At 40.3% G+C, this 25,915-nt stretch overlaps 1 protein-coding gene across 7 annotated transcripts in view; it reads right to left on the bottom strand.

Annotated features, from left to right (window-relative positions):
- LOC137191896 (regulating synaptic membrane exocytosis protein 2-like) overlaps positions 1 to 25,915 on the bottom strand; it is a 63,804-nt gene that overhangs the window by 12,097 nt on the left and 25,792 nt on the right. For 4 of the 7 annotated variants that reach the window (XM_067602354.1, XM_067602359.1, XM_067602355.1 and 1 more), the window contains 3 exons: positions 19,572 to 19,672; positions 16,408 to 16,574; positions 6,987 to 7,231 (listed from right to left, as the gene is read on the bottom strand). In XM_067602354.1, the coding sequence (XP_067458455.1) occupies positions 6,987 to 7,231; positions 16,408 to 16,574; positions 19,572 to 19,672 (513 nt within the window). Of the gene's footprint in view, positions 1 to 6,986; positions 7,232 to 15,569; positions 15,659 to 16,407; positions 16,575 to 19,571; positions 19,673 to 25,915 lie in introns of those variants that run through there. The other 3 variants (XM_067602356.1, XM_067602361.1, XM_067602360.1) reach the window with 3 other exon arrangements.

Here is a 25,915-nt window from a genome sequence, read left to right as displayed (position 1 = left end):
TCAGATGGGAGGCAAGAATGTACTGTACTGAAATGTGGGACTTCTGTCGTATCCAAGTGTGTCCTCGACTGTGTCCAAACCTTAGACTCAGGCAAGAGGAGACATATGGCTGAGGAGCATGAGCCACACTGCAGGCAAAAACACTGAGCAGCTGGTGAAGCATGACAGGATTTAGATGAATCAACAGCTTTTAAGCTGAGCTAATGGAGATGCTGACTGAAGATTGATATTATTCTTAGTGATATTCCACCCAAAAAATATATCTTTTTCGTATCAGGCTTTGACTGTAGGCTTGAAAGGTGGTTGTTTGAAGCATGTAGTTTCATCCTTCATGGACCAAAGAAATGGCTGTAGTCTGCTCAAATTCATGCCTGATACAATGTATCTCAGCGGTGACAAGTTATCCTCGTTTGTTTTAAATGGGGTATTGTATGCTCTCAGCTGTTTGAGAGTGAGTCAGCACACTTGACATTGTTTTTTTGCCAAGTGGGAATAAGTGAGGTTGCAGCAAGAACCAGAGTTTTGTGTCCTCAATCGCATGTGCTCACAAGTCCATTTAGTTTCCACATCTTGCTGGGTCACTGTACACATACATCCAGGGTAAACATTAATACATCTTTACACTTTCCATGGATCACAGCTTAATGATGCTCCTGCACAATTACCACTACCCAGAAAAAAAAATCCCCAGCTTCAAAACAAGAACATTGGTTAATTTCTTGGATAATGCAAAGTACATCGTCTGCCAGGAAAGACACCATGTGCTGCTCTCAGTGGGAAAACAATTAATTTATTACACCAACTCTGATATTCACAGCACAGCTTGTGAATTAATATAAAGGAATCACTGATTCTAGTGCGACGAAAAATATTTCAGATAAAGACTGAGCAAACTTCACAAGATTAACTTGTGATTCTAATAAAACAAAGTACTTAATTTCTCAATTTCTTGCCCTCAGTGCCTGTCAGCTCTGCTACTGTGAAGCCCGACAGTGAACATTATAGACATAAAACATCTCGCTCATCTTTTAGCAAACCTCACCTTCATCTCACTGTGAGACTTGAGATTCTAATCGTTTGACGTGGCTAAAAGATGAAGCCACAACTTGTCTTGTGTTTAAAGCTGACCTGATGTGTTTCCTGTCTGCTCCAGGTGCACAGTACCTGGGAGAAAATGCACGGTGACCATGGCAACAGAAACCCTACCCCTACAAAATGAGGCCTTCTCTTGCATTTACATTACATATAGAGTACACAGGTGCATGCAGTCGCATCCTACAATGGCCTTCAAGTGTAATTTTTTGAGACATACTGTATGTATTAATATAAATACCAGCAGAGTGAGTTTGAACATGACAAGACTCTAGTGTTTTCAAAGGTGGCAATGTCAAAGTAGTACAATGAATTGCCCAGAACACACAGACACTTCATCAAAATGATAGCTGTGTAGGAGGCAGCCCTGTGTGGATGAACAGAGATGTCAGGGAGCTCGACCATAATAACAAAATACCAGTCTTCAGTGTGAGAGCTAATGTCAAAATACAACTGTGGAATAAAACAACCAATTATTTAAAGACTGCTGAATCTGACTGACGACTGAATGACAAACTTCAGTTGGACGGTGGACTTTTTACCGCTGCATTCAATGGCAGAGCAGGTTTATCTTTCCATGGTTTCCAATTACATGAGTACCGTCCACATGATAACGCTAGCTGTCAGTAATAGAATTATTCAGGAAATGGTTCATGATTGATTCAGGTCAAATTATGACCTTGGGCACCTACTGTAAGAGCAGTGCTGTCTGCAGGGTGCAGTTTTAACATCAGGATGTTACGGGACCCTTGTTGAGTAATGACATGTGGCAGCTTTTATCAGAATGTGTTTCTGTTTTTCTGCTCTTTGCAGTAAGTACATGTAGGTTGTTGGGTCATACTGCTGACCATCATGATGCATTCTTGATATATTGCCGTGGGTCCATTAATAGAATGACACCTTTAAAAGCATCAATGTTCCTACAGTACATCTAGACAATTAGGTCACTGCAGATATGGCTCATGTGAGAGCTCGGACTGATTAACAGCCATGAGTCCTCTTGTGAATTGTTGTAATAGAAATGAAGACAGAGAACTGGAGGAAAGACAGAAAGGAAGAGACACTGTAGGGCTGGCAGGAGAAGAGAAAGAGAGGAGAGAGGGTGAAATGAATAAGTACGAAAAAGAGAGAAAAGGGATCTAATGATAGCGAGATACAAACGTCAGTTAGGAGGGAATGGAAGAGTAAGCAAGGTAGAAAGAGGGATGTGGAGAAAGGAGCGGGGCGCTGGTGTCCCTCAGTCTTGGTTGTACCTGTGCTGCTGTGTTCCTTTCATGCATCATCCTAAGAGCAGCATGTCTGCTCCAGCCCCCTTGGAGATTAATTAGCAGCCTCAGCTAGTGGAGGAGCTGCTGATAGGCACCCAACTCAACACACAAGATAAATTACCTCTGCTGAAAGCTCAAAGTTCAGCTATTTTACCACATACAAAACACTCCGTCTGAGGACGGAGGTTCAAAACTATGTTGGTATCTGGTGTAGGACAGAATGAGAAAGGAGGGGGAAGCCAATGCATTGTTCTCTCTGCTGTATGGCTATTCTGGGCAAAGTAAGTTAGGATGGGTCCATGTTTCCTCATTTACTGTGATTAAATCCTTGTGAAGTTGTCAATGCTGGGATAACATTACTTGACAAAGAGAAGAATATTTTAACTATCATTGTATAACCTTATGTATCCAAAACCGTTGCCTAGCAGTGTGAATCACCAAATCTTATCAAACCTTATTTTCAAAGAAGCAAATGTAGGACAATGATTTGATGGATTGCTTACGGGTTTCTTTTAGAGCCGATGCAACAGCATCATGCAGCACCTCCATAATAAGATTGTTCCAGGAAGAAAATATAAAACAGAGTGATATAAAGGCATATTTTAATCCTTCTCTAACATATATACATTTCAGCTGAAAGAGTGTCTCATCTGCTTCACGTAGGTTTTTCTTTCAGGGTCAAGCAGAGAAAAGTAGGACATAAGAAGAATCACACTAGAATACTTGAGGCTGTGCGCAGGAGACCAGCAAACTAGATGATACTGACGACGTATTATAATAGATATTCACAATCCTCCCCACTGATTCCGTCTTTTTCTTCTTTCTATAACTCTGCAGGCAGCCTAGCCTGCTTTTACCTATTAAGGCCCAATTTCCTGTATTTCCTGCACTGTTCACCTCCTCAGCCTTAATAGTCAGCGGGCTGGTGCTGAGTTGTAAATCTCACTGTTGATTATGTTTCTGGGGCACCATCAGGACTCTTAAACAGAGGCTGCTATGAGGTAAAAATACTGAGATGGATAATTGGGTAGAGGGCTGGATGTGTTGTAAAAATGGTGGCAAAATTGCGAAGTAATTCTGCTGTGTTGTGAGAGAGATATGCATCCTAGTCCTTTTCCATTCTGTTATTTATAATGCAAAAAGAAAGAAGAAATGCTTCATAAGACTCAACGCGCTGCCTTTCCTGATATGCATTTTGGACAGAGTGGAAAGAAAATCAGTACTGCTCCGACAATGGAAACTCAAATAATACTGAACAATTCACATACAGGGATGGAGCAGGGGGCTCTATGCACTGCAGGTAGGAGGCTCATTTTAAAGTTTGGCTGAATGCTCATAAAAGCTGCTGGAAGAAAGTCGAAGAATCAGTTAGTCCTCAGCAAACTGCATGATAAAATACGCTATATAACAGTACAGCACACTGTGCAATGTATGATGGCGTTATGTTTTTATGACGGTATTTTTTTGTGTCTTGTGTGCTATCAACACACACATAAGGAGGCCCACGTATGCACGTCACAAGCACACGGTGACGTGATGCACATTTCTGACTACTACAGAGGACGGTAATACGTGTAACACCAGCTGAGAGCAGTAATGTACCTTAAATGTCCATAAAAGAGGAGATTAAAAAAATCTACAAATCAATGTAAACAATTCACCTTTCAAAACATTCATAAAAATATTTGCAATGTGTTGTCTTTTTGCGAACAACAACAATATCGTTTTTGTTTGAAATGAAAAGCCACCAGGCACCTTTAAGTACAGCAGGTCAATACAGTAAACTGCTGACAACATCTTCATCAACATAGCCTCCCCGCTGGGAATACTGTATGTAGCACAGATAGTGAATGCTCTGGATTTAATCTCAGATGCCAATCAGAAGGAAATATATGAAGAAATGCATAGATTAATGCGTTTTCAATAAGCTTGCAATATTTGAGTGTTAGCATATGGTTTCAGCTGAGTCAGGCTGTGTAGCAGCAGTTTGGTCGTGGTATGTGGGGAATTAATCATAATGTACCAGAGACCAGAGACTGCTGAGTGGTGGATGGGACGATTGTGTATAATAAATCAACCTGATGTTTTAGCTCGCTCGTGATGATCAGTGTAACACTAATAAAGCACCTAAACAAGCACACGCATAAGCTAAACATTATTTTTTAAAATAATTTTTCTTAAACGTTTTCAAGCCCAGTTGAAAGCGGCTGTAAACTAACACAACTCTGAGTGTCAAACTTTTCTGTTGCTCAGCAACCACACTGTTAATAACTGTATTTCTTTTAGAGAAAATAACATAATTAGTTATTGATTTTTTTTTTTTTTTTTTTTTTACATAAGGTGGCATTCTTGATTACAGGTTGCCATATGTTGAAGTGCCTCATTAAACTGTGTCCTCTTATTTCCCTGTATGATCAATCAAAGCCACATTAACTCAACGATGCATCAGTCTCAGCAACAGTCTCCATTCTCCATCCAAGAAATGTGTTCTGGTATCTTTTTTCTGTTCCCACGTGCAGTCAGTGTGTGCAGTGTGAGGTGTGAGGTCCTGTTGTCCTTGTACCATGTGTGTCATTATGGTCGTTTGTATAAAGCAAATTGAATTCATGTTATTTAGCAAAATAAATCAGTTGTGACTGACTCTCAACACTCAGACATGGTGATGCATTTTTATTTCCTAAAAAATCAAGTGCCTTCCACCAAGGACTGAGAGGACAAAACCAGCAGCTCGGTCCAAGAGCTGCAAACTCTCTCACCGTACACACTACTCATGGTGGCCACCTGGGAGCACATCCATTCCATCTGACTAACCTGTGTTTGTCGAAGCCAGAGTCGTGCTGCTCGGCTGATCTGCCCATCCCCCCCCCCTCCCACCAGCACTTGGCAGTGCACACACAACCTCTTAAAAAAAAAAAAACGACCATCCTCTGAATGCACCCTTCAAGCGGGCGATGAGCCTCTCAGGATAACGCACAACAAAGTAGGGCAGAAGGCAGCTTGGCAGTGTTTGTGCTGATGCAGAACCAAATACAGATCTCAAATGTTGAAAGGCAGATGTATGCACGCTCTCACAAAGTCCATTTGATGCACTTAGAAGCGCTGAGTGAAATATTGATAGCTCTTGGAGATTCAGGCTGCTCAGTTTCTGCTGTGTCTGCAATGGAGAAGAGAGCGTGTGCATGTGTGTGTAACTTCGTGCCTGTGACTGTGTGAAACTGTTCTTAAATAAAAATCTGAACAAATGTTGGCTGCTTTTCGTCTGTTCCCGAAAGTTGACTCGAGAACATTGATCTTATTCAGCGACATTAATACTCAACAACGTGAGACATGGAGAACTGTGGGAAGATCTAGCGGTTCTATCTTCAAGCAGACTCGTCTTAAATAAAGCCACAGTTGACAACTTCTGACTAACTCAGACGTATTCTGTGATTCATAATTAGCAGAAATCATTAACATACAGAGACACTGTAAGGCTGCAGCCAATGTGCCCGTCAATCACGAGCCGGGGGGCAGTGCAGTGCCACGTGAGCGTACCACTTCTTGCTCATCTCCCCTAACCAAACATCCCTTGCTACATCTGCAGCATCCCTCCGCCATGCTATCTAAGCCAGATCTGAACAGAAAGTGCTGATGGGCCGAAGTGATTATTGACCACTTTAAGGTTGAATAGACGAAGAGAATAGGGGCCGAATGCTCAGAGATTCGCTGGAGAGCCACGGCTGCGGAGGGGAAGTGTACGAATTGACTGGTCTTCACATGAACAGACCAGACCCCAATCTGTCAGTCAGACACATCACCGCACGCCACCTGCTGTGCTGTTTTTCACACTGTCTGGCACCAGCTAATGCAGCTCAACCCTTCTCAAATGGTTATTGAGCGCTTTAGAAAAGAAAGCAGGATAGAAAAAAAAAAAAAAGAGTGAAGAGTGAAGAAAAATAATAACCCCATGTACTGCAAAATGTAGTTTTATCCACTGAAAAATACGTATTCCTGCATTCATCTGAAGAAAATTAGGTTCTGTGTTTGAACGTACACACCCCCTTCTTGTCTATATCTCGCATGTGCACACATTCTCACATGTACTCCTAGAAAACAACACCAACAGATTGAGGGAACGTTTCAAACTCTGACGTATTGCAGTCAAAAGGGCATCAGAACATGAGGAAGGTAACAAAACGTGATCTATGCAAAACTGCTACACAGCTGTACACATATTCCAAAATGGAATCACATGTTATTTACGCAGAAGCACGATAAATCATCATCAGCATTATGCGTGAAAACACAACTGCAGTGGTGTAATAAGAAAAACAATTAAAATAAAAGGGGGGGAGGAAGGCAAAAAGTAAGAAAGAGAGGAATTTCCAGGAGCGCTGTTACCTAGAGGAAAGAGGAAAAGCTGTGAGGAAAAAGTATTTTAAAAGTTTTGTCTGCACCTCCAGAAAATTACTCTGCAGAGCCCTTCTAGATGAGAAGTGGGGAAAAGGAAGGACTGGATAAAAGAGAGCAGCGGCATTAGAACGGAAAAAAGACAGAGAAACCCACACAGACAGTACAAGAGGCCACGGGACAGATGAACACATGAACATACAGAGAGTACACAGGCTGTGCAGTTGGATGCCCTACCTGTTTGGCTGAGCTGAGAGGTACTCCGGCTCTTGCGCGACATGCCAACCATGGCCTGCATTTTGGCACCAATGCTGGAGCGCCTCTTCTTGTCGTCAGTGCCTACCGTGCCGACCGCCGTGTCCGATTGGCTGCCGTCCGTCTTCTCCAGGTTACACATGTCGCCGCTGATGCTTGTGCTCTTGGTCATGTTCATGCCGCCCGACGAGCCCATCTGCCTGTTTTTCATTTTGGATGCAAAGTCACTGTCAGCCACCACCGTTAACAGGGGGGCAGGCAAGGACAGAGGAGAGAGGAAGGACAGGGCAGAGGAAAGGAGAGAAGAGGCCGGTGGAGAGGATGTGAAAGGAGAGAGATGATGGAGGAGGAAAGAGGAGGAGAGGATAAAAGAGGAAAGGAGAGAGGACAGGAGAGGGACAGGAGATGAGAAGGTGTGGGGTGAAAAGGAGAGAAGGACAGAGTTCAGGTACAGGAGTTCATGACTTACAGTATAGTTGAGTTGAGGGTTTAAAGTGGATCTGTGTGCTAAATGCTTGTTTGTGCAGTGAATGATTGACCATTAGATGTTATACTTTGATCAGCTCTATAAATGGTTGCATACTGTGTGTTTTTTGGGTGGGTTTTTTGGTCATTTTGACCTCTGAGATTTGCATTTTTTTAAAGAATTTCTTCAATTTATCTTATATTTGATTGATCTTATATTTGATCAAACGCAAACTTAAGAGTTGTGAAGTGAACACCAGATTGTGACACCACTGACCATTAGAAACTTCTAATATAAAAACCTTTAGTGAGAGTTCCAAAGTTAATAACATCCAGTTTTTGTGATTTGTGCTGCGTCCTTTTGATCATGATCAGCAGTTAGTGCTCAGTCTGAGCACTGTAACACTAACAACATTACATTTTCATTTTTCTGAGCACAGTAAGGACTTTTCGTCTATGTTGGCTTAAGAGTGGAGACTGACACAAGTTGGCAGCTTGTGCGATACAGTTGAATGTTCCAGGACAGCTACTGAATGGATTTTGTGGTGAAATTGTTTTATCAACTGTTGTTTTCAAGGTCAAGAATGAACGTCAGTCTTAGAGATTTAGAGATGCAGTATATTGGAATAATTCCATGACAACTGAGCAAACTTCATTAGCTGAGGAAGAGCACGTGATACAATTGAAAGCTCCAAAAGAGCTACTAATTACAGACATTGTGGTGAGATTGTTTTGCCAACTGCCAATTTCTGAGATCAAGAATGAACTTTTAATCAATTGTTTGAATTGTTTTAGATTTCAACAATTGTCACACATGAAGCTCAGGCATCTTCAAGATTGTTAAATTCTTTCTGAAAACATGAAACAGTGATTCATGCTCATATTTCTCCATCTGTTTTAATTTATATAGTCTTCACCACAGGTTCAACAAGATGTCCTAGTGACTTTGTTATATGTTTGAAGTATACATTTATTTACATACGAGTAAAAGTTCATGCTATTTCACATTTAGTTCTCTTTCTGTCTCTCATGGACACTTGATAGAAACTTGCAACTTGTGCACCTGAGTCGTGACCAAACAATCAGTACTTTTACACTGAATTGCAACCAAATAGAAAAGTTGTCTGTCATCAGCATTATTCTCCTGCCTTTCCTGTTTGAAAGGAAATAGGCCACAGTCCAAATTAAGGTCTTATTTTAGCTCTGCCAGTAAAATTATCTTTAAGAGACAAATTACATTCTGTATCATAGGCTCTGCATTCTTAATGGGATGAGTTACGTGTAGCGCCCTCAGGCTACTATTCATTAATTGAAGTGTCTGACCTCAGCCATGTAACTGTCTTATAAAGACAACTTATGGAGAGACACGCTGACTAAAATGGGAGAAGAATCAATGCATTTTGACAATTGATTCCATTAATTATTTCAATTAGGTTCCTTAAAAATGTGCTCTTTCATATATTAGACATTAGTGTCCGACTCCATTTTATTAGAATCAGGAAAATGATCAGTGTATAATCAGGTAAGGTAAGTGATGCAATATTAACGCTGGTTAGAGATTCTACAGAGCTTCAGTAACCTACCAGTTAAAATTTATCTGGCATTCAAAGCCTGGTCCATGTGTTTTTAAGAGAGAGAGGGGATCACGTGCAGTTAGATAAATAATATTTGTAAAGTAATAGTTAATGAGTGTTTGAGAATGCAGAAATGATATCAGTCTCCTTGCTGCTGACATGAACAGTATGTACTGGCATGTTTGAATTCACTCTAAACATTAAACGTGAGTTGTTTATACGTCTTGTTTTGATTGCCAGCTGGTTATGAAATAAGTCAGACGTGCTCTAAGAGAATGCTCACACCTCGTACTTCAGCCTGCAGTATAAAGCCTTTTGTTTATGCCTGTTCTAATGCCAGTGGGTTCTGTTATGGATCAGCCAGTACTTTAATACATAAATATTGAATGCTTATTGCGGGATTAGTGACTTTGATCAGTTAATGCAGCCTAGAGGCTTTGAAGCAGACTTCAAGCGTCTCGACTCCTGACAAGACCACGCGCTGATGTGGTACAGGTGACATTCTAAAATATGCTCTTTCACTATCATCACAGTCAGGCTGCATTTCATCTGGTCGACACAGGGTGATAATGCTGCCTCTTTTATTGCATCAAATACCAGCACAGTGGTGAGGTCAGGGGGACTGCATGGGGTATTGTTGCCTCTACAAACTATCGCCCACTGAGTTTAAAATGAATCAAACACTGTGTTCAGACCCTTTCAAAGAGAAATTAAAAATACTTAATAATAGAAAATTAGACTTATTTATCTAATGGGGCAAATGGTCTTCTATTCTAACTGGACACATTGTACTAGTCAACATGTTTATATCTAGGAGACGTCTTAATCCCTGTTCAGGAGGCAGGCGAATAATAAAGTTTAAAATGTTAAATGTCCACCATGCTTTTCATCTAAACTGACCAACATCCAGCTGGTTCAAATGGATGGTCTACTGGTATAACTGGACACATTCTACTGATCTTGCTCAAAATACAGTGTTTTATTTGCCTAAATAGACTAACATCTGATCTACACACCTGATCTACACGCCTAATTTATTATTGGTCTCACTGTGTACATTATATTGATCCCAATAGACACGCTACTGATTCAAATGGACAAATTCTACTGGTCTAACATGTAACGTTATGGTGACTTAACTTTGACTTGACTTAGATTAACCATGACCTCATCAAATAAATATACACCAGCATCTACTCACTGCTCCTCCAGTACGGTATCTCTACTCTCTGAATAGGTCTTGGCACTCAGGCCTGTCTCTACACAGTGAATGTGCATGCTTGGAAAACTGGGGCTCTCTGGGGATTTCTGATTTTCAACCTCAGCCCAAAGAACATAGTGTTCCTCATCATGCAGATTGTGCACCATGCATTTTCATCTAGGCCAAGATGTTCCCAAGGCTAAACCAAACCCGGACATTTTTTGTCTTGCGAAAGTGTTGACAGATTTAGTTACACTTTGCATGGGGTGATTTAAATACTGTAATATACTACTGTTAGGTGATTCATTGTTTTGTAGACCGTATCCTTATATAAAAACAAGGTTCATTTCACTTAAAAAAGAAACAAAACACTAAACTGTCATCCAGATGCTTGCAAACCTCCATAACTACAGAATTATTCAGAAACACTCGAGTGTGCTTTATTTTATTATGTGGTTTAGATACAACACATAATGCTATGAACTGCACTGTATAATTACCAAGCTAGAAACAGCTTTTCACGTTCAGTTATTTATTCCATTTAAATAAATCTTAAAGGGTCATTTCACTTAAACACATATACTGTTTTGACAGCCAGATCATAAATCCTGTCCTGCCCTATACCCTCATCATGTCTGCCTTTCACAGAGAACATCATCGCTTCTTCATCAGGTGAGGCAGAAAAACAGGTTTCTATGGGAACTGTGCCCCCGGCAAGAGCATTAGCATGCGCGCACACTTGTCAACACGGCTACAAAGTTTTCATAAGAGACTGAAATTACCAGGAATGAAATGATTGACTCAAGTCTGCGGCTCATGTTAAAATAATATCATCATCTGTGGAGGTGAGCTCAGACGCAGGACTCTCCTTCCATTCACTAGACAGATTGTTATTGAATGGGCTGGGTGGACGGGGGGTTAAAGTAAACATCCCTTCCTTCCTTTTAGTAACGATCAGTCTCTGTCCTTCAAAACACCAGTCTTTACTCTGCCTCACATGAATGAGCCGTTACCGGGGCAACAATAATGGATGAAAGGGACCTGGAGGAGAAGAGGTGATGTGGGATTTAAAAGTGCTGATGGAAAGCTCCTTACACCCTGAAGGCCACAACATCAGCTTAGAGTCGCGTGTATGTGTGAGTGTGTCGGCGCACATTTACCTGTCTGTTCAGTAGGAGCGCTCATGGACTAAAAACACATATGGTTATCATGATGTTCCTACGCCAAGCCAATGTGTACAGGCCTGTTTAATGTGTAGCAGATGTATATTTACACTGTGACCTCAATACATAGGAGATGAGTCATAAGTAAATCTAGCGAGTAGCCATGTTTCTGCCGAATCACACTGCTTTGTTGCTTTCATAGATACTGTAGATAAGCAGAGTGGTGAACTAACCTTTTAGCACTTGACGCAGGCTTTGTCTTATAACATTGAACAGCAACACCCAGACTCAATGAATGATCTCTGGATACACTATTGATTATTTTCAGTATTTATCAATCAATGTATCAATTTGCTCATAATAAGGCTTCTCTGCTTACTGTTAAAATTGTGTGTACAGGCTGATGTGAGAAGCGTCACTGGCGGAGCTTACATAACCGCACATGGAAGAAAAAGGTCCCTTTTCTTCTCACAGTGCATACGCTACATTACAGCACACAATGCTTAGCTTATGACGTGGAAAACAACAATCACCTTCTCTTCTCCGATTGTGCTCTATAGAGCTGAGATGTGTGGCTTTTATACCCAGTGCCACACATAAAGTACTCAGTTGAAAGTCTGCACTGAACCACAAAATAAGGGCATGACACTGAGTAGCAGCACAAAGGGCAGAAATGAAATATTGTAATATCACGTGTTCCTCGACTTCCTGTTTTTGTCTGACACCGTTCTCACAGACTTAGGGCCTGCTTTGTTGCAAAAACAAATCAAAGGAAAAAAGGAGTAGAAAAAATGTGTCTTTACAATGTGAGTTTCAGATATACAGTATATAATACATACGTTTAATTAAAAGTGTAAGGGTCTGTGGTAGTGGTGTTCACTTGATTTACCTATTTGTGCACATTGAGAAAGATTTGAAGACAAAACCGTAAGGGGATATTATAGTTGTATTGCTTATATCATTTAGAATTCTTACTGATTTTTACAGAATTTTATAAAGTGGCAAGTTTAAAGTTTGTAACTACAGTTATTTTGCTGTATTTTTGTCTGGCCAGCAGTAGTATTTAGTTCCCACAGTTAGCTGAAACTATTTTTACTTTACAGTCTCCTCGCTGAGTCACACAATGTTTTATTAACAAATAGAATTACAGAATAAATGTATTTTACTTATTTCTTGTTTATTTCCTCTTTAATTCTTGCAGTGGCTGGGCGGTAGCGTTAGATTGACCTCGCTCATTGTTGTTTTGACAGCATTCTGCATGCTGAGTGTACACTATGTTGTGCTGCCTAAAGAGCGCATACTGTAATGTTCTGACACAATGTGCTTTACAAAAAGCATAACACACAAACAAATGAGCACTTACAATATTTCACCTGAGTTCTAAATGGATGTTGTAACCTATTATAATGCACAAAACTTTTGATAACAAAAAATTACAACTCATACCAATAATTACTGCTGCTTAGCAACCACTTTGTTTCGCTATTGTTCATAGCCTTAACAACAGCGAGTCATTATTTGGTAGAAGAGTGGCTAAACATATATATACAGTATATATATATATTTTTTACTTAGTGTGTTAATATCAGTTTATAAGCATTTTGAATTGTGCGTTTTTAATTGAGGCTATTAATTTAAAACTACTTATTTACTGTGTGGTTTGTGTGCAGCTGTAAAACTCAAGAACCTGAATCAAACTCATTTTCTGTTGTCCAAGTATGTCTCTTCTAATGTGTTGTTGTCCCATGAAAGCAGAATGTGCTGTGACTCTTCTATATAAAATGTAGATATATAACAGATTTATACTGTAGCTGTCATGAAGGAACTGGGGTTGATCACACAGATAGGAGCTGTCAGCATGTTATAAGCAGGGCTCATCAGGCTCACTTTCAGAAAAGCAGGATGACACTGTTTGAAATTGAAATACTGTAGCGGAACTCAAATGTATCTTGAGAATGTATTTGCTCAAGCAGGTATTTTAATTTCATGTTTTTGTAGGCTACACTGACTTTACTGAAAGTGAATGCTGCTGGTTGACGGTCGAGGTATGAGGGTTGTGCGTTGCACAGAGAGAGAAAATGAAATGTTCTTGGCTTGTTGAGGAGTGGGTGGAGGAATGTGGGATGGTTTTGGGTTGACGAGTTGCAGGTGCAGAGCGACACTGTGGGACTCAGACAGCATGTGAGAGACACGGACAGACAGACGAAATACTGATGCAACATCCCAGAATTGAGCAACACAGACAAACAGTAAAGCAACACAGACTGCAGCCTCAGAGCAAAACCAGTGGACTGTGTAGCATTAACCTGTATCTAAACATGTGTAGGTACTATACCTGTATACATTTCAGTGGATCTGCTCACGTTTCTGCCAATGTGCATTTGGCCTCCCACATATGGGAAATGCGTTTTCTTAATCAGACTGCACACACTGGTGCAGTGTTAATCGCACATAAGAGGGTATGGCTTTCATCTTAATGTGTTTTCTCTCAAGTCCAAGGAGACATTGAGTACTACTAATGTTAGTAAGAAGCACTAACTTGGATCCTGCTGTGAATGTGATTTGATAGTGAAGACATCTTATTAGGAGGGTAAGCTAATCTTTTATCCTGCTGTGGGACTCCAAATCAATTTGTTCTTGAATTTGTTCTTGACATACTTTTTAGATCTGTTAGTCTTACACTCTTCTGAAACGAAGCGATACTCTCTTGTGGCCACGATGAAATAGTGTCATGTTAAATTTAGTCTTAACATGTCAGAATCAAAGTATTCTGCATGCGTCAACTTAAAAAGTACAGATTTCCACACATGCATTCAGTAATGTATGTGTGATTAATTACAACACAGCCGTATTTGTTACGCTACATGGTTAAATTGTATTTCTATCTAGCTATTCTTTTTAGATTGGCACACAAGGCAAAGGTCACAATAATGAAATTAGAAACGCTTAGCAAAGAGAGTGTGCTTTTTAGGTGCCGCAGAGGAATGAATCACCTCACTGCAATCTAAAGCAAAGTGAGTAGCTTTTGCAATACAAAACATTCTCTGTGTGAGTGAAGTTGGCGAAGTGTCACACCCTATTATTGTAGGAATATTCAAATTGTTGTATCTAGCCATGCAGATAGATCTGGTTTTATTTACTGAGGTTCAGAGGTACAGTATCCATCTCTGAGATTTCTGCCTCTGCTCTAACACAATGCAGGTGAAATTAATTTTGATTCACCTCCACTGTATTATATTGTATCTTTCAGAGCTTTGAGCATCAAAGCTCTGAAAGATACAAAACTCAACAGCACCATGTCTTTCCAGAGGCAATGTCCTGCTCTGTCAGAATAATCCACAAACTTCACTGTTTTCATTCTTTTCTACCAAGACTGGAAAATAGTCGTAAATGACTAGTCTGAATAACCAGGACATTGTTTCTATGAAGTGACATTGTAATTTATCCAAAGTAATGTTTTTCTGTTTGTTTTTTTCTGTGCACTTGTTTTATTATTATTATTGTTGTTGCTTGCAATCTCTTGCAATCTCTAGAATAAGGGATCATTTCCTTCCCATATAGCATTAGAGGATGTCAAGCTAAAAACATGAATACAGTCAACATGAACAGAGTTAAACACATAAGACATAAATTTACACTCACTTATTCCTTTATCTTATTATTCCATTCTTACATTGGCCGCACACACCTAGTCCTCTGTCTTATATTCCTGCCGCAGACATCGTAAAATCTCAGCAGTAAAGTAAAGTAAACCTGTCTGCATGGCTACATACCACTGGGGACAGGTGGGGAAATGTGTTGTTTTGGTGATTTTGGTGAACTGCTCGTAAATCATAAATGCTTGCTGTAACTTTTTATGCTCATTTTGTCTGCTACTATTGTGTCAACAGTCTGCATGGGTTACCCTACTGTTGTCATCTCACTATAATTATCAAGCAGATGCTATTCTACTTTAGTGTTAGAAAAGGATAATAGGGCCACAGTTACATCATCATCAAGGTTAAAGGGTGGAGGATAGTCACCAAACTCTGCTTTGCACATCATCATATAAACGTGCATAATCGTAGGTCTTCACATAAGAGTCAGTGGAACACAGGACGGCTAAAGGTCTGCATTATTGTTAGTAGGAAGCTACAGTTAGAGGCTGCCATACATGTGTTACCTGAGGTCAGTCTCTGAGATACTCCTCTGGTGCAAGTCGTCTTCTTCCTCCACCAAATCCTCCTGATGCTCCTTGTCTGTGTCTACCTTCCCCCCTGATCCCTTCCTCCCTCCCTGCGATCTCCCCTCTGTACTGGCCCTTCTCCCTTCCCCTCCTCCCCCTCCTCCTCCTCCTCCTCCACCACCACCCGCCTCCTCCTCTTCTAGCACTTCTCCTAACTGCTCATCCCCCTCCCGAGACTGGCTCCTTGATCGCAACTGGCTGAAGACGGAAACAGAAGCAAGAGAGCGGCACATGCAAAGCAGAAAGAAAACCAAACAAAGCATGAATAATGTCAACAACAAGAGAAAGAAAGACGAACACAGAGACGTAGTGCAGCCAAGATTAATTAAAAATAACAGAAAACATATATGCAGACTTACAGCACAGCGCCATGCAAATGATTTGTTGTTTGTTTGTTTTTTTTTGCTTTGATATAAGACAACACCCAAAGAGATGCAATGTGTTTTATGTTTCAGTGTGTGTTGTCAGATATGGACAAACTTCCCCCACAGCCTGAATGAGCAGAGTTCAACCATTTGGTTCCAGATCTTCCTAAAACGGAGCCAAACCTGAACTCATCAGAGTGAGAAAATGACACACAGTGCTAGGTGGTGCATTTTCCTCTCCAAGTTAAACCAAGTGCAAACAATTTCAAAGCTGAAAATGTCTGGACATGGCAACATATATGAGAAGAAAAGTTCACATCTGAGGGGGATTTGTCCATTCCTGATAACAGCTTGATGGGTTTAAAGAGAGAGAAAAAGTTCACTGTCCCCTGCAGTGGAAGTCAGCCTACCGGATCTTGCGGTTTCCTTGCGGCCTTTCTGATTGGACAGACATGTAGCTCGTGCTGCTGAACCGAGAGGCACTACTGGTTCTCGACACAGCGGACACGTCGCTTACATCACTGTCTGATGACTTGGCCGACAGGTTATCTGAGCCCCGTGGATCTCTGCCTGAACGCTGCAGAGAGGACAAAAAACACAACAAAGAAGTTTAGTGTTATAATGATGTCATATAGTACAGACTAAACCATGTGATCATATTATTGAATAAACCAAAAGTTTTAAACCTGCAGTATGGAACTTTTACATATAAATGAATGTCTGTTATATTCAAGTCCTTGCCGAATGAGTTCACACAATGCTGATTAAGCCCATAACTGCCAGATAAATCTCTGTATTTCACAGCATACAGAGTTTTTATATCTGGTGTCAGTGGAGACATTCTGGCGCTGGCCGGATGAATGCCCAGCTACCTTTCGGTTAGCCCTCTGTTAACTTAGATGGGGATAAAATAATTTAATCATGCAGCTCTACTAGACTTTCCACATATTATCGGACCGAATGGATCAAATTCTGATAGTGAAACTAGTCATTTCACGGGGGTTGTGTGACACTCAAAACAATTTATCCACCGTTTTACAGCCACAACAATAGCGACGGTGTAGGTTACAGCAGAGCCTAAGAGGTAAGCATGTGTCGACAGTGTTTTTGTAATTACCCTCACTGCCAGAGGGGGGAGACAAAAGTCCCACACTCCAGCTTTAAAACTAGATGTGACTGAGATTGACTGGGATTGAAAAAGAGATTCAGTGAGACAAGGCCAAAAAGATCAGGTAATAATGCAGGACCCACTTTAGTCAATATTGTACTTAAGTGGTGGTTAATTACATACAACCAACTGACAAACAGTGAACCTGGGGAGTTTAAAGTGGAAAAAGGTTGCACACCATCAAAGCAAACAACGCCTGTAGAGCTTCACATTTTATTAGAATCATGGCTGATGTGTTTCGGCTATGGGCCTTCATCAGTGCATGAATAGTGTTACAGTAAGTCACTTATATACAAGACAATCAAGGCAATGACCTGATTCAACACAGGTATATAGCAGACAAGGTCTCAGGTCTAGTATCTATGGTATAGAGAACAGGAATACAAGAACACTGTATCATATATCAAGATTCTAACATTATTATAACACAGGTTTAAAAGTAAGGCAATCATTAAGGCCTGTGAGGACCATAGTATTGAGCCAGTCAATCTAACACATCTCTCTATATTTTAGATTATTACCTAATCTGATGAGGCCGACTTTTTCAAAGCCAGAGAAATGAGGAGGGGAATTGTTGGCCATGTTTGGCCTTTATATAATGATGGTAGATTTCCTGTTCTAACACTGTTTTGTGCTCAGAAATACTGACTTTTATAGCTCTGTTAGTGCATCCAGTATAGGCCTTTCTGCAAGGGCAGCATATTTCCACAATATTTGAGGAGTTGCAATTTATGAACTAGCCAATAGAAAATGTTTTACCAGTTAATGGATGTTTTAAGCTCTTGCATTTGCAAGTATTATTACACTACACACAATGTCCACATGAACCTGGGGACTTTGTGGCTGCTGCTGGTCTGGGGCCGTAATCCAGCATCTCCCAGTATATACAGTATATAATGATAAATGTAAAATTAGCTCTATCCAGACCAACTATAATATTAAAATCCTGCTAACATGTTCATGCATCTGTAATAATAGTTCAATAATATTATATATATTAGGAAATTACTATTATTACTTCATTTTGTAGATAATACTTAAAGGAAAATTTTGAATGCAGAACTTTTAGTTGTAATGGAGTGTTTTTGCATTGTGGTATTACTACTTTAACTTAACCATCACCAGGTATTTATTTGGCTTCTAATACAGATTTTTACTAAACAAGCTTTACACAGAGTCTTCCATGAAAGCTGAGCTGAAACAGGATGTCTATATTATATCCTGTGTGTGTTTTTCTCAGTGGAATGTTAACTGTAAAAGAACCTGAGCTCAGTGTTACAGTTACAGTATGTATTACGCTGCGGGTTCAGCACAGCCGCTCAGAAGTCTTGTTTAATAATAGTGGGAGCATTGTTTTGTCAATGGAACTTCCAAGCATGATAATGTCCACCAGACGAGGACAACTCACAATTGAATCTGCTTTTTATAGACTTCCAGAGAACACGTTGGCTGTTCCTAATGCAATACTTTTCATACCACTGACTTAAAAGGAAAGAGACTGGTTGTCTTGTACGGTGTCACCCAGACTGCAGTGAGACACCAGACACCCGCTGAGATCTGTAAACATGTTCAGGATCTTTCCAGAACAGAGTAGTAAACACTTGACTCTGCACACACTCACTGTCACATTCCTCGAATTTATAACCAGAGGCTCAGAGGGTCAGTTCACCCAAATGACAAAAAGAAAACACATTATCTCACTTACCTGTAGTTGTATCTAACTACGCAGATACTTTTGGTCATATGTATATATATATATATATATATATATATATATATATATATGTATATGTATATTTATTTGCACCTATTAAAGCAGGGAAGAATGAAACAATGTCCCAGTTAGTCAAGATAATCCATAGAACTTTCTGTGAATATTTATTATTATTATTATTCTCAATATTTTCTACCTCCAGTTGAAAATATTTCTCTACAAAAACAGCAAAGTCTGTGAAATCTCTTGAGTACTGGGACATTGTTTCTGGAATGGCATGTTGCTGCTATTTTCAGAAATAAACATGTCACAGCAAAACTATCTGCATGGCTTCATACCACTTGGGGTAAGCAGAGATGCATTTCGCTTGTGTGATTTGGCTGAACTTTATCCTTTAAGAAACCTCAAACTCAGTGTTTTCCAAACTTTACACTGCATGGAGTGTTTTCCTGTTTTGGTATGTCAGTGTGACTATGTCTGTGTGTGTGTACATGTACACTGTGCAAACATGAATGCACACGAGCGCTATGATGTTGATGTGTGCATGTGTACATGCTTGACTGCTTGCAAAGTGTGCCATACGGCCTATGCACAGTGCAACCATGCAAACAGTGTACTGTAAATGCATGTTTTTTTTTTCCTGTGAATCTGGTGGACAGAAGCATACACACATATCTGGACACGTTTTCTACCTTGTGGTAGTCCTGCTCCAGCCTGGAGTCGGAGCCGGTTCCCTGCTTGTACTTGTTCATCTTCATTTTCATCTGCCTGGTCCTCTCCTCCATGTCCAAACCTGAGCACAGAGAGAGGAGACTGTCAGATGGTGGCTGATAACTGTGTAGAAGGCCTGATGGAGGGACATACGGTTATGGTGAGAGACAAGCTTCTGCTGAGCTATGAGCCATGAGCCATGACAAGGACAGATCTAATGAGAAAAAGCTGAATGGTCGGCTGTATTAACAAAGGAACAAACACGCAAACAAACAAAAAATGCGGACAACAAATTTAACAGCTCTATTTATAACCAGCTGTCATGATCCCAGGCTTATTTATCTTTATAGAAAAAAATTGACCAAAATGTTCTTTTTTTTGTAATTAAATGAATAATATTTAAATAATGCAGTTTACTGACCCCTACTAGAAAGTCTTGCAGCTTTTAATGCTACGCCAAATTACTACAGTAAACAAATGTTCTACCTCCAACAATGCTTCACAATTATGTCGGGACACATTTTGCATTAGATTCTAGATAAAAGCCAATCCATTGATGGAAAAATGAAATTTCGGAATGAACCAGCGCATCGCTCTCGACTCAAAGTGAAAAGCTTTTCTCATTTCAGTTCTTTATAAAATCACATCACATCATCCTGGTTGCCAAAGTAATGTCCTCTTAAATTCAATTTAAGCACTGTGCTTTGTCTCACATTGTTGCAAGCGCAATATGCACTACACAAACATCACCCCATAATCAATACACAAGCTTAACCCTGTTCCTGTGGAGGTAATAGTGCCACTGCATAAGAACTATACACGTTTTATATCAACAGAAAAGAAAAGAAAATACCAAAATTATACCTGACAACAAATACTCTCTGCTGGAACTGCTACACGTGTTCTTTTGCAAAAACAATCCTCCACTGCCACCAAATTAGGACTTCCTGCTGTACCTGAATTTCCATTCTCTCCAATTGCTCTGTCTCTACTTTTGTGTTGTATGATGGCAATGATAAAGTGAAGGTGAATACACGAGTGCCATGCGCACATTCAGTATGCCTACAGCTTCACGTACACACACGCACACAAACGAAGAAAAGCAATACAAGCTGAGAGCAAATGAATGAGAGCAAAAGTGAGGCAGAGTGACTTTCTCTCATTAGAATTAAGTTGATTCTCTGTCGCTCTTGGATAATAATTGCTGTAACTACACTGGTTAAGTAACATCTTACAGCCTACACACTTAAGTTAAACATCTGTGACTGTCTTTCAATTACAATTAAATGATCATGTAAGAAGCCTTCAGTAAACTGTGTCAAACCATATCAGCTAACATCTGTTTGCATAAAACTTTTGATTGTGTTAATCAACTACAACTACTAAAGTTATGCTGATTTTGAAGATATTGTGTGGTCAGAAAGTATTACAGCAGTATTCATTATATTGACTCTCTCCTCCTGCACATTGGATTTGAAATAAACAATGACTCTGAGGTTAGAGTGCCAACTTTCAGCTATGATTTGGGGGGGCTGCACATCCACATCAGGTGAATAGGGTAGGAATTAGGGAACAGAAAGTAATTGGGTATGTTAACATACAGTTAACTGGCTGAAGGCAATGACCCGCAGACATCAGCAGAATCTTCCCTGATGATGCTCTGCCTGGTCTGTACTGTAGCAAACTTCACTTTTTGCTTGTTTCAGAGATTTTTGTCAACAGTCTGGTCTTCAACAAGGGAATTTAAGTGAATATTTCACTGACCATTAAAAACATCCTAATTGCCTTGTCTGTATGTGATATAGAGGTGGAACTTACAAATCACTTTGCTGATTTAAATAATTTTCACATCAGCTCAAAGATTTATAGTCACTGGCTCTAAGCTCGGCAATCGCATCACCGTCCAAATGCATTTCAGTGAGTACATGGGTGAGCTGCTATATCAGCGTTCATGAGGTTGTGACGTCTGGTGCTGATTCTGACTTTCTTCAGTTCAGTGATAAGTTCAGTCTGTTGCAAGTTCAAAGTGTTACATTCATTTTAGTTGAAAATGAGGTCTATTCAAGCACTGTTAATAAAGTTAATAGCTCAGCTGAGCTGATAACAGTCACCAGTGAGACGAGCTTCACTACTAAAATGTAATGTTGTCAGTGACAACATGATGATTCAGAATAGTCAGTTAAGTTTGAGGATTTGGTGTTAAACATTTGTTCGTACATGTACCGGATACATTTATACGCATTTAATATTGTGTTGTACTAAAATTGGTGGACTATCCATGAAATGGACCAAAGTCAGCACTTAAACCTCATGGTCATTGTTTCATTTAGAGGCAAATAGGCTGAAGTAGAGCTAATGAAAAACTTATCATTGTTCATTTCTGACTGCATTGTATCTTTTTCCAAATCTCTAATGTACCAGACTCTAAATTACTGTATATTCACTTGAATAATATTCAAAAATACTCATTTTTATGATGCATATTTTGCCTGTTCCCATAAACTTTAATAGCATAGAGCATAAAGCCAATTTGAGGAAGTGATGACAGTCTGTGTCCACAGAGAAAGAAATCCAAATAAGGTTTTGTTGTCACTTACAGTACATGACAGTAAGTTGTTTTTTTAGATGGAAAAAATAAGTGTCTCAGATCAAGATCTGCAACAAAGAACCACACTGGCGTGACCATGACCATATTTCTATGAACTGTGAGCCCACACAGTCTGTCTGCAGCAAAATAAAAGATGACAGAGAAGCCGGAAGTGTCATCTACAGAACAATTAAGAGTGCAAACGGCACAAGAAAATGGAGGCGAGCGTAGCAGAAAAAGAAAAGACGACTGAGATGAGGGAAGGTGGGTGGGAAGGGCAAGCCAGGAAGACGTACAGGGTGAATAAAAGTAGAAGAAGAAGAGGAAGCAGAATTTAGAAAAGGAGGAAGATGAAGAAGAAGAAAGGACAGACCTGAGTTCGTCCAACTTGGTGAGTCCGTGTCTTCTGGGATCACATCACAGAATGGACAGACACAGACAGAGGAGAGGAAGATGGATGTGAGAGGATGCACGAAGGGTAAGGGGGGGACGGAGGAGGAGAGGAAGGACGGAGGGAGGGCGACGTCATCATCGTAATCACCGAATAAGCCAGGTTTGGAGGGTCAGTGTGAAGAGGAAGAGGATGGAGGGTTGGGAGGGGGGGGGGGGGGGGGGGGGGGGGAGGGACACAACACGACAACAATACGACACGACAATGACAAAACAACGTACAACAAGCACAGAACACACAAACAAAATCATAGAGTTCACCAAGAACACGCAAACTTCACCATGGGCACAGTGAGAAGTCAAAATAGAGCAGGAGGGTGCGAGGCCGGGAGAGGCTGAGGTAGAGGCTGAGAGTTCAGTTATTACAGATTAGAAAGAAGGGAGGGTTGGGAAGGTGAGGTTCTGTGCTTTAAAGGAAAAAGAGCTGAAACTGTAAAGAGATGTTAATGTACCGAACCGGATAGAAACCCGAGACCTATGAATGTAGGTGGGGAAAGAGGAAGGGGGAGGGGGGTAAAAGGAGAAGTGGATGTCACTTGAGTCTGCGTGGGGCAACTGTGGGGAGACAGCCTGGAAAAATAACCAAAAGAAAAGAAAAAAAACAAAACAAAACACAAAACAACACAAACTGAAAGCACAGAGCAACGAGCACACAAAAGAGAGAGCCGGCTACCTCATAGAGTTTTAGCAGAAAACGTGTAAAATTGACAAAAATACCAACATACCAAGAGTAAGGTGCACATTCAAATGCATACGTACACACACTGAGGCGTCAGTGTCTTTCTGAAAGAAGGTTATGCAACAGCGATATCGACTGCTTGCTTTCAGGCATCTCTTTTGCTGCAGATTACATATTTTCCTCTCCTTCATATTATTCATGCCCTTCCTTCCTTCCGCTCAGCCTGCTGAGACCCTGAAATATTCTGAGGAAGATTTTGTTTCCCTTTTTTTTTCTACAAAGGAGAACTGTGCTATAATTTCTCTATCAGCAACCGAGACACATCCATGTATGTTTTGATCTTGTGTAAGCAAGCGCTCCTGGACCCACATGACCCATGTCCAGTTCAGATCCAGGGTTCAACATCAGGGTTAGTATGTAATCAGTGATGTCTGTGACCCTTCCTCAGAGTCACGCTGCCCATTTTGTTATTCCTGCTCTGAAATCCTCCTGTCTTATCTTCTTCCTCCACTCTGAACCTGACGAAACCAACAGTGACAGTCAGGAGGGCGAAAAGTAGCCCACTCAGATCATACTTAATTTTCATACCCTCTTACAGAGAATTTGCATTTAGCTCAATTAGTACTCCATTAGGATGAATAATGAAGTGTCACATGAATAAAAAGACAATGTGAGACATCTGCCTCACCAGCTTTCATCTCTTTGTGGCAGCTAACATCACCTCATTAGAGAGTCAAATGATAATCAAGAGAGCAAGTGATTTTTTTCCCTTACTTCAGCAGCATCATGTAGGTCATCAGGATAAGAGAGTGATATATTAAGACGGAGACTGGAGCAAAAAACCAGAACAAGTTAGCGTGGAAAAGTCTCCTGTGGTCTGTGGGTTAATACTGTATGGTATTAACATGTCGTATTTAAACCAACCGTCTCTGAATGACAAATTGTTCCAAGACTACAGACCCGACACTACAACAGCAGAGTTTACACAATATGGAGGTATATTTTCACCATAACAGTAAATGCCAGTATGAGTGGTGGTCACTAAGGCTTAAAGAACCAGAATAAAAGCTTGATGATACTGAATTATGGAAAACTGTGATTTATTAAAACAGGTTGCCTCAATACTACAGATCTTAAAATAAACTATCAGGAAGGTACAACATATAGGAACTATATGCTGTTATCATCACATTAGTGCTTTAAGCTAAATGCTAAAGTCAGCTTGATAACATGCTCGCTGCTCATGTTTAGCAGGTAATGTTTATGTTCACAATCTTAATTGCTGGTTTTGGTGTGTGTGTTCGTTGTAGATCATAGAATAAATGAATACCATGAGGAATAGGTGAGCAGTAAGTGTGGTAAGGGTTGTGATTAAAACTCTGTCCTTCCTATACAATCACTTTTGCGGAGCCTCTGACCGGCCCTGAGACAGCTCCCAGTGTGAAAGTAACATGACTGTGGTCAAGCTGGAAAAGAGGATTAAACTCAGTCAGCCTTTCGGGGATAAATATAGGTTGAAAAAATATGCAGACAAAGGAAAATGGACACAGAGACATGAGGGGGGAAGTAGAGAGCAATAGAGAGCTGGGGAGTTTAAACAGACCAGAACAAAGGTGGGACTGATGAAGTGAGAGAGACTGACTGATGACCAAGGCAGAGGGAGTCAGAGATTTTACAGCCATGTCTGAAGTGCACGCTCGAGCCACTTAGCCGTGTTAACCCACAACACCAGACTACACTTTACACATAACTCAATAATAAACCAATGTCTTAGAGAAAAACTATGTGGATGGTGAAGAGTCAAAGCTTTTATAGTCACTGTGTCATGGTAACCAAGTGAATATGATTGACAGGCTATGATTGAGGTGACCCAGTATTTATGCTTATGCAATAAGACATTGCAACACATAACTGTTTGTGCTGTTTTTCTTAAAGGTGTAGTGTGTAGAATTTAGTGGCATATTCAGTTGGTTGCAATCTGCAACCTCACTGCTAGATGCCACTAAATCCTACACACTGCACCTTTAAATGTAATTTAGTTATGTTACCCTCTAAAATAACTTCCAAAGTCATCATAGCTAATCAAATCCTGTGGGCATAAAATATCAGCAAGTAACATAACAGGTAAACATAAATGAGATTTAATTTAAAGTGAGGTGAAAATGTGTTTCCATGGAAGTTCAATTAGCCAAACACAGCACTGTGGTGCCATTGCCTTAGTAACACATTTCATGTCTTTCTGCAATACTGTATATAAAAGGAGGACAGCATCTCGTCAAACCTGACTTGTTGCTAACATGGAAGTGCTAAAACACTAAAAAATAAGCACCTTTTGTTTAAGGTAATTAAATTTGCAATACTTTAAAAACTTAAAATGGACATATTATGCTCATTTCCAGCTGTATATTTTTATTCTGAGACTCCACTAGAGTAGCTTTGCATGATTCATAACTCCTTCAAAAACTCCTTATTTATCTTATACTGGCCCTTTATGCAGCTTCTCAGTTCAGCCTCTGTCTCTAACAGGCAGTATTAGCTCCTGTCTCTTCAAGGCCCCCCTCCTGATGAGTCCACTCTATTCTGATTGGCCAGCTTTCCGGAAGCCTGCT

This window comes from Thunnus thynnus, chromosome 10, assembly GCF_963924715.1.
Source record: "Thunnus thynnus chromosome 10, fThuThy2.1, whole genome shotgun sequence".
Lineage (NCBI taxonomy): Eukaryota > Metazoa > Chordata > Actinopteri > Scombriformes > Scombridae > Thunnus > Thunnus thynnus.
Note: the sequence above shows the minus strand (reverse complement) of the source record. Positions and strands in the feature narration are given on the sequence as shown.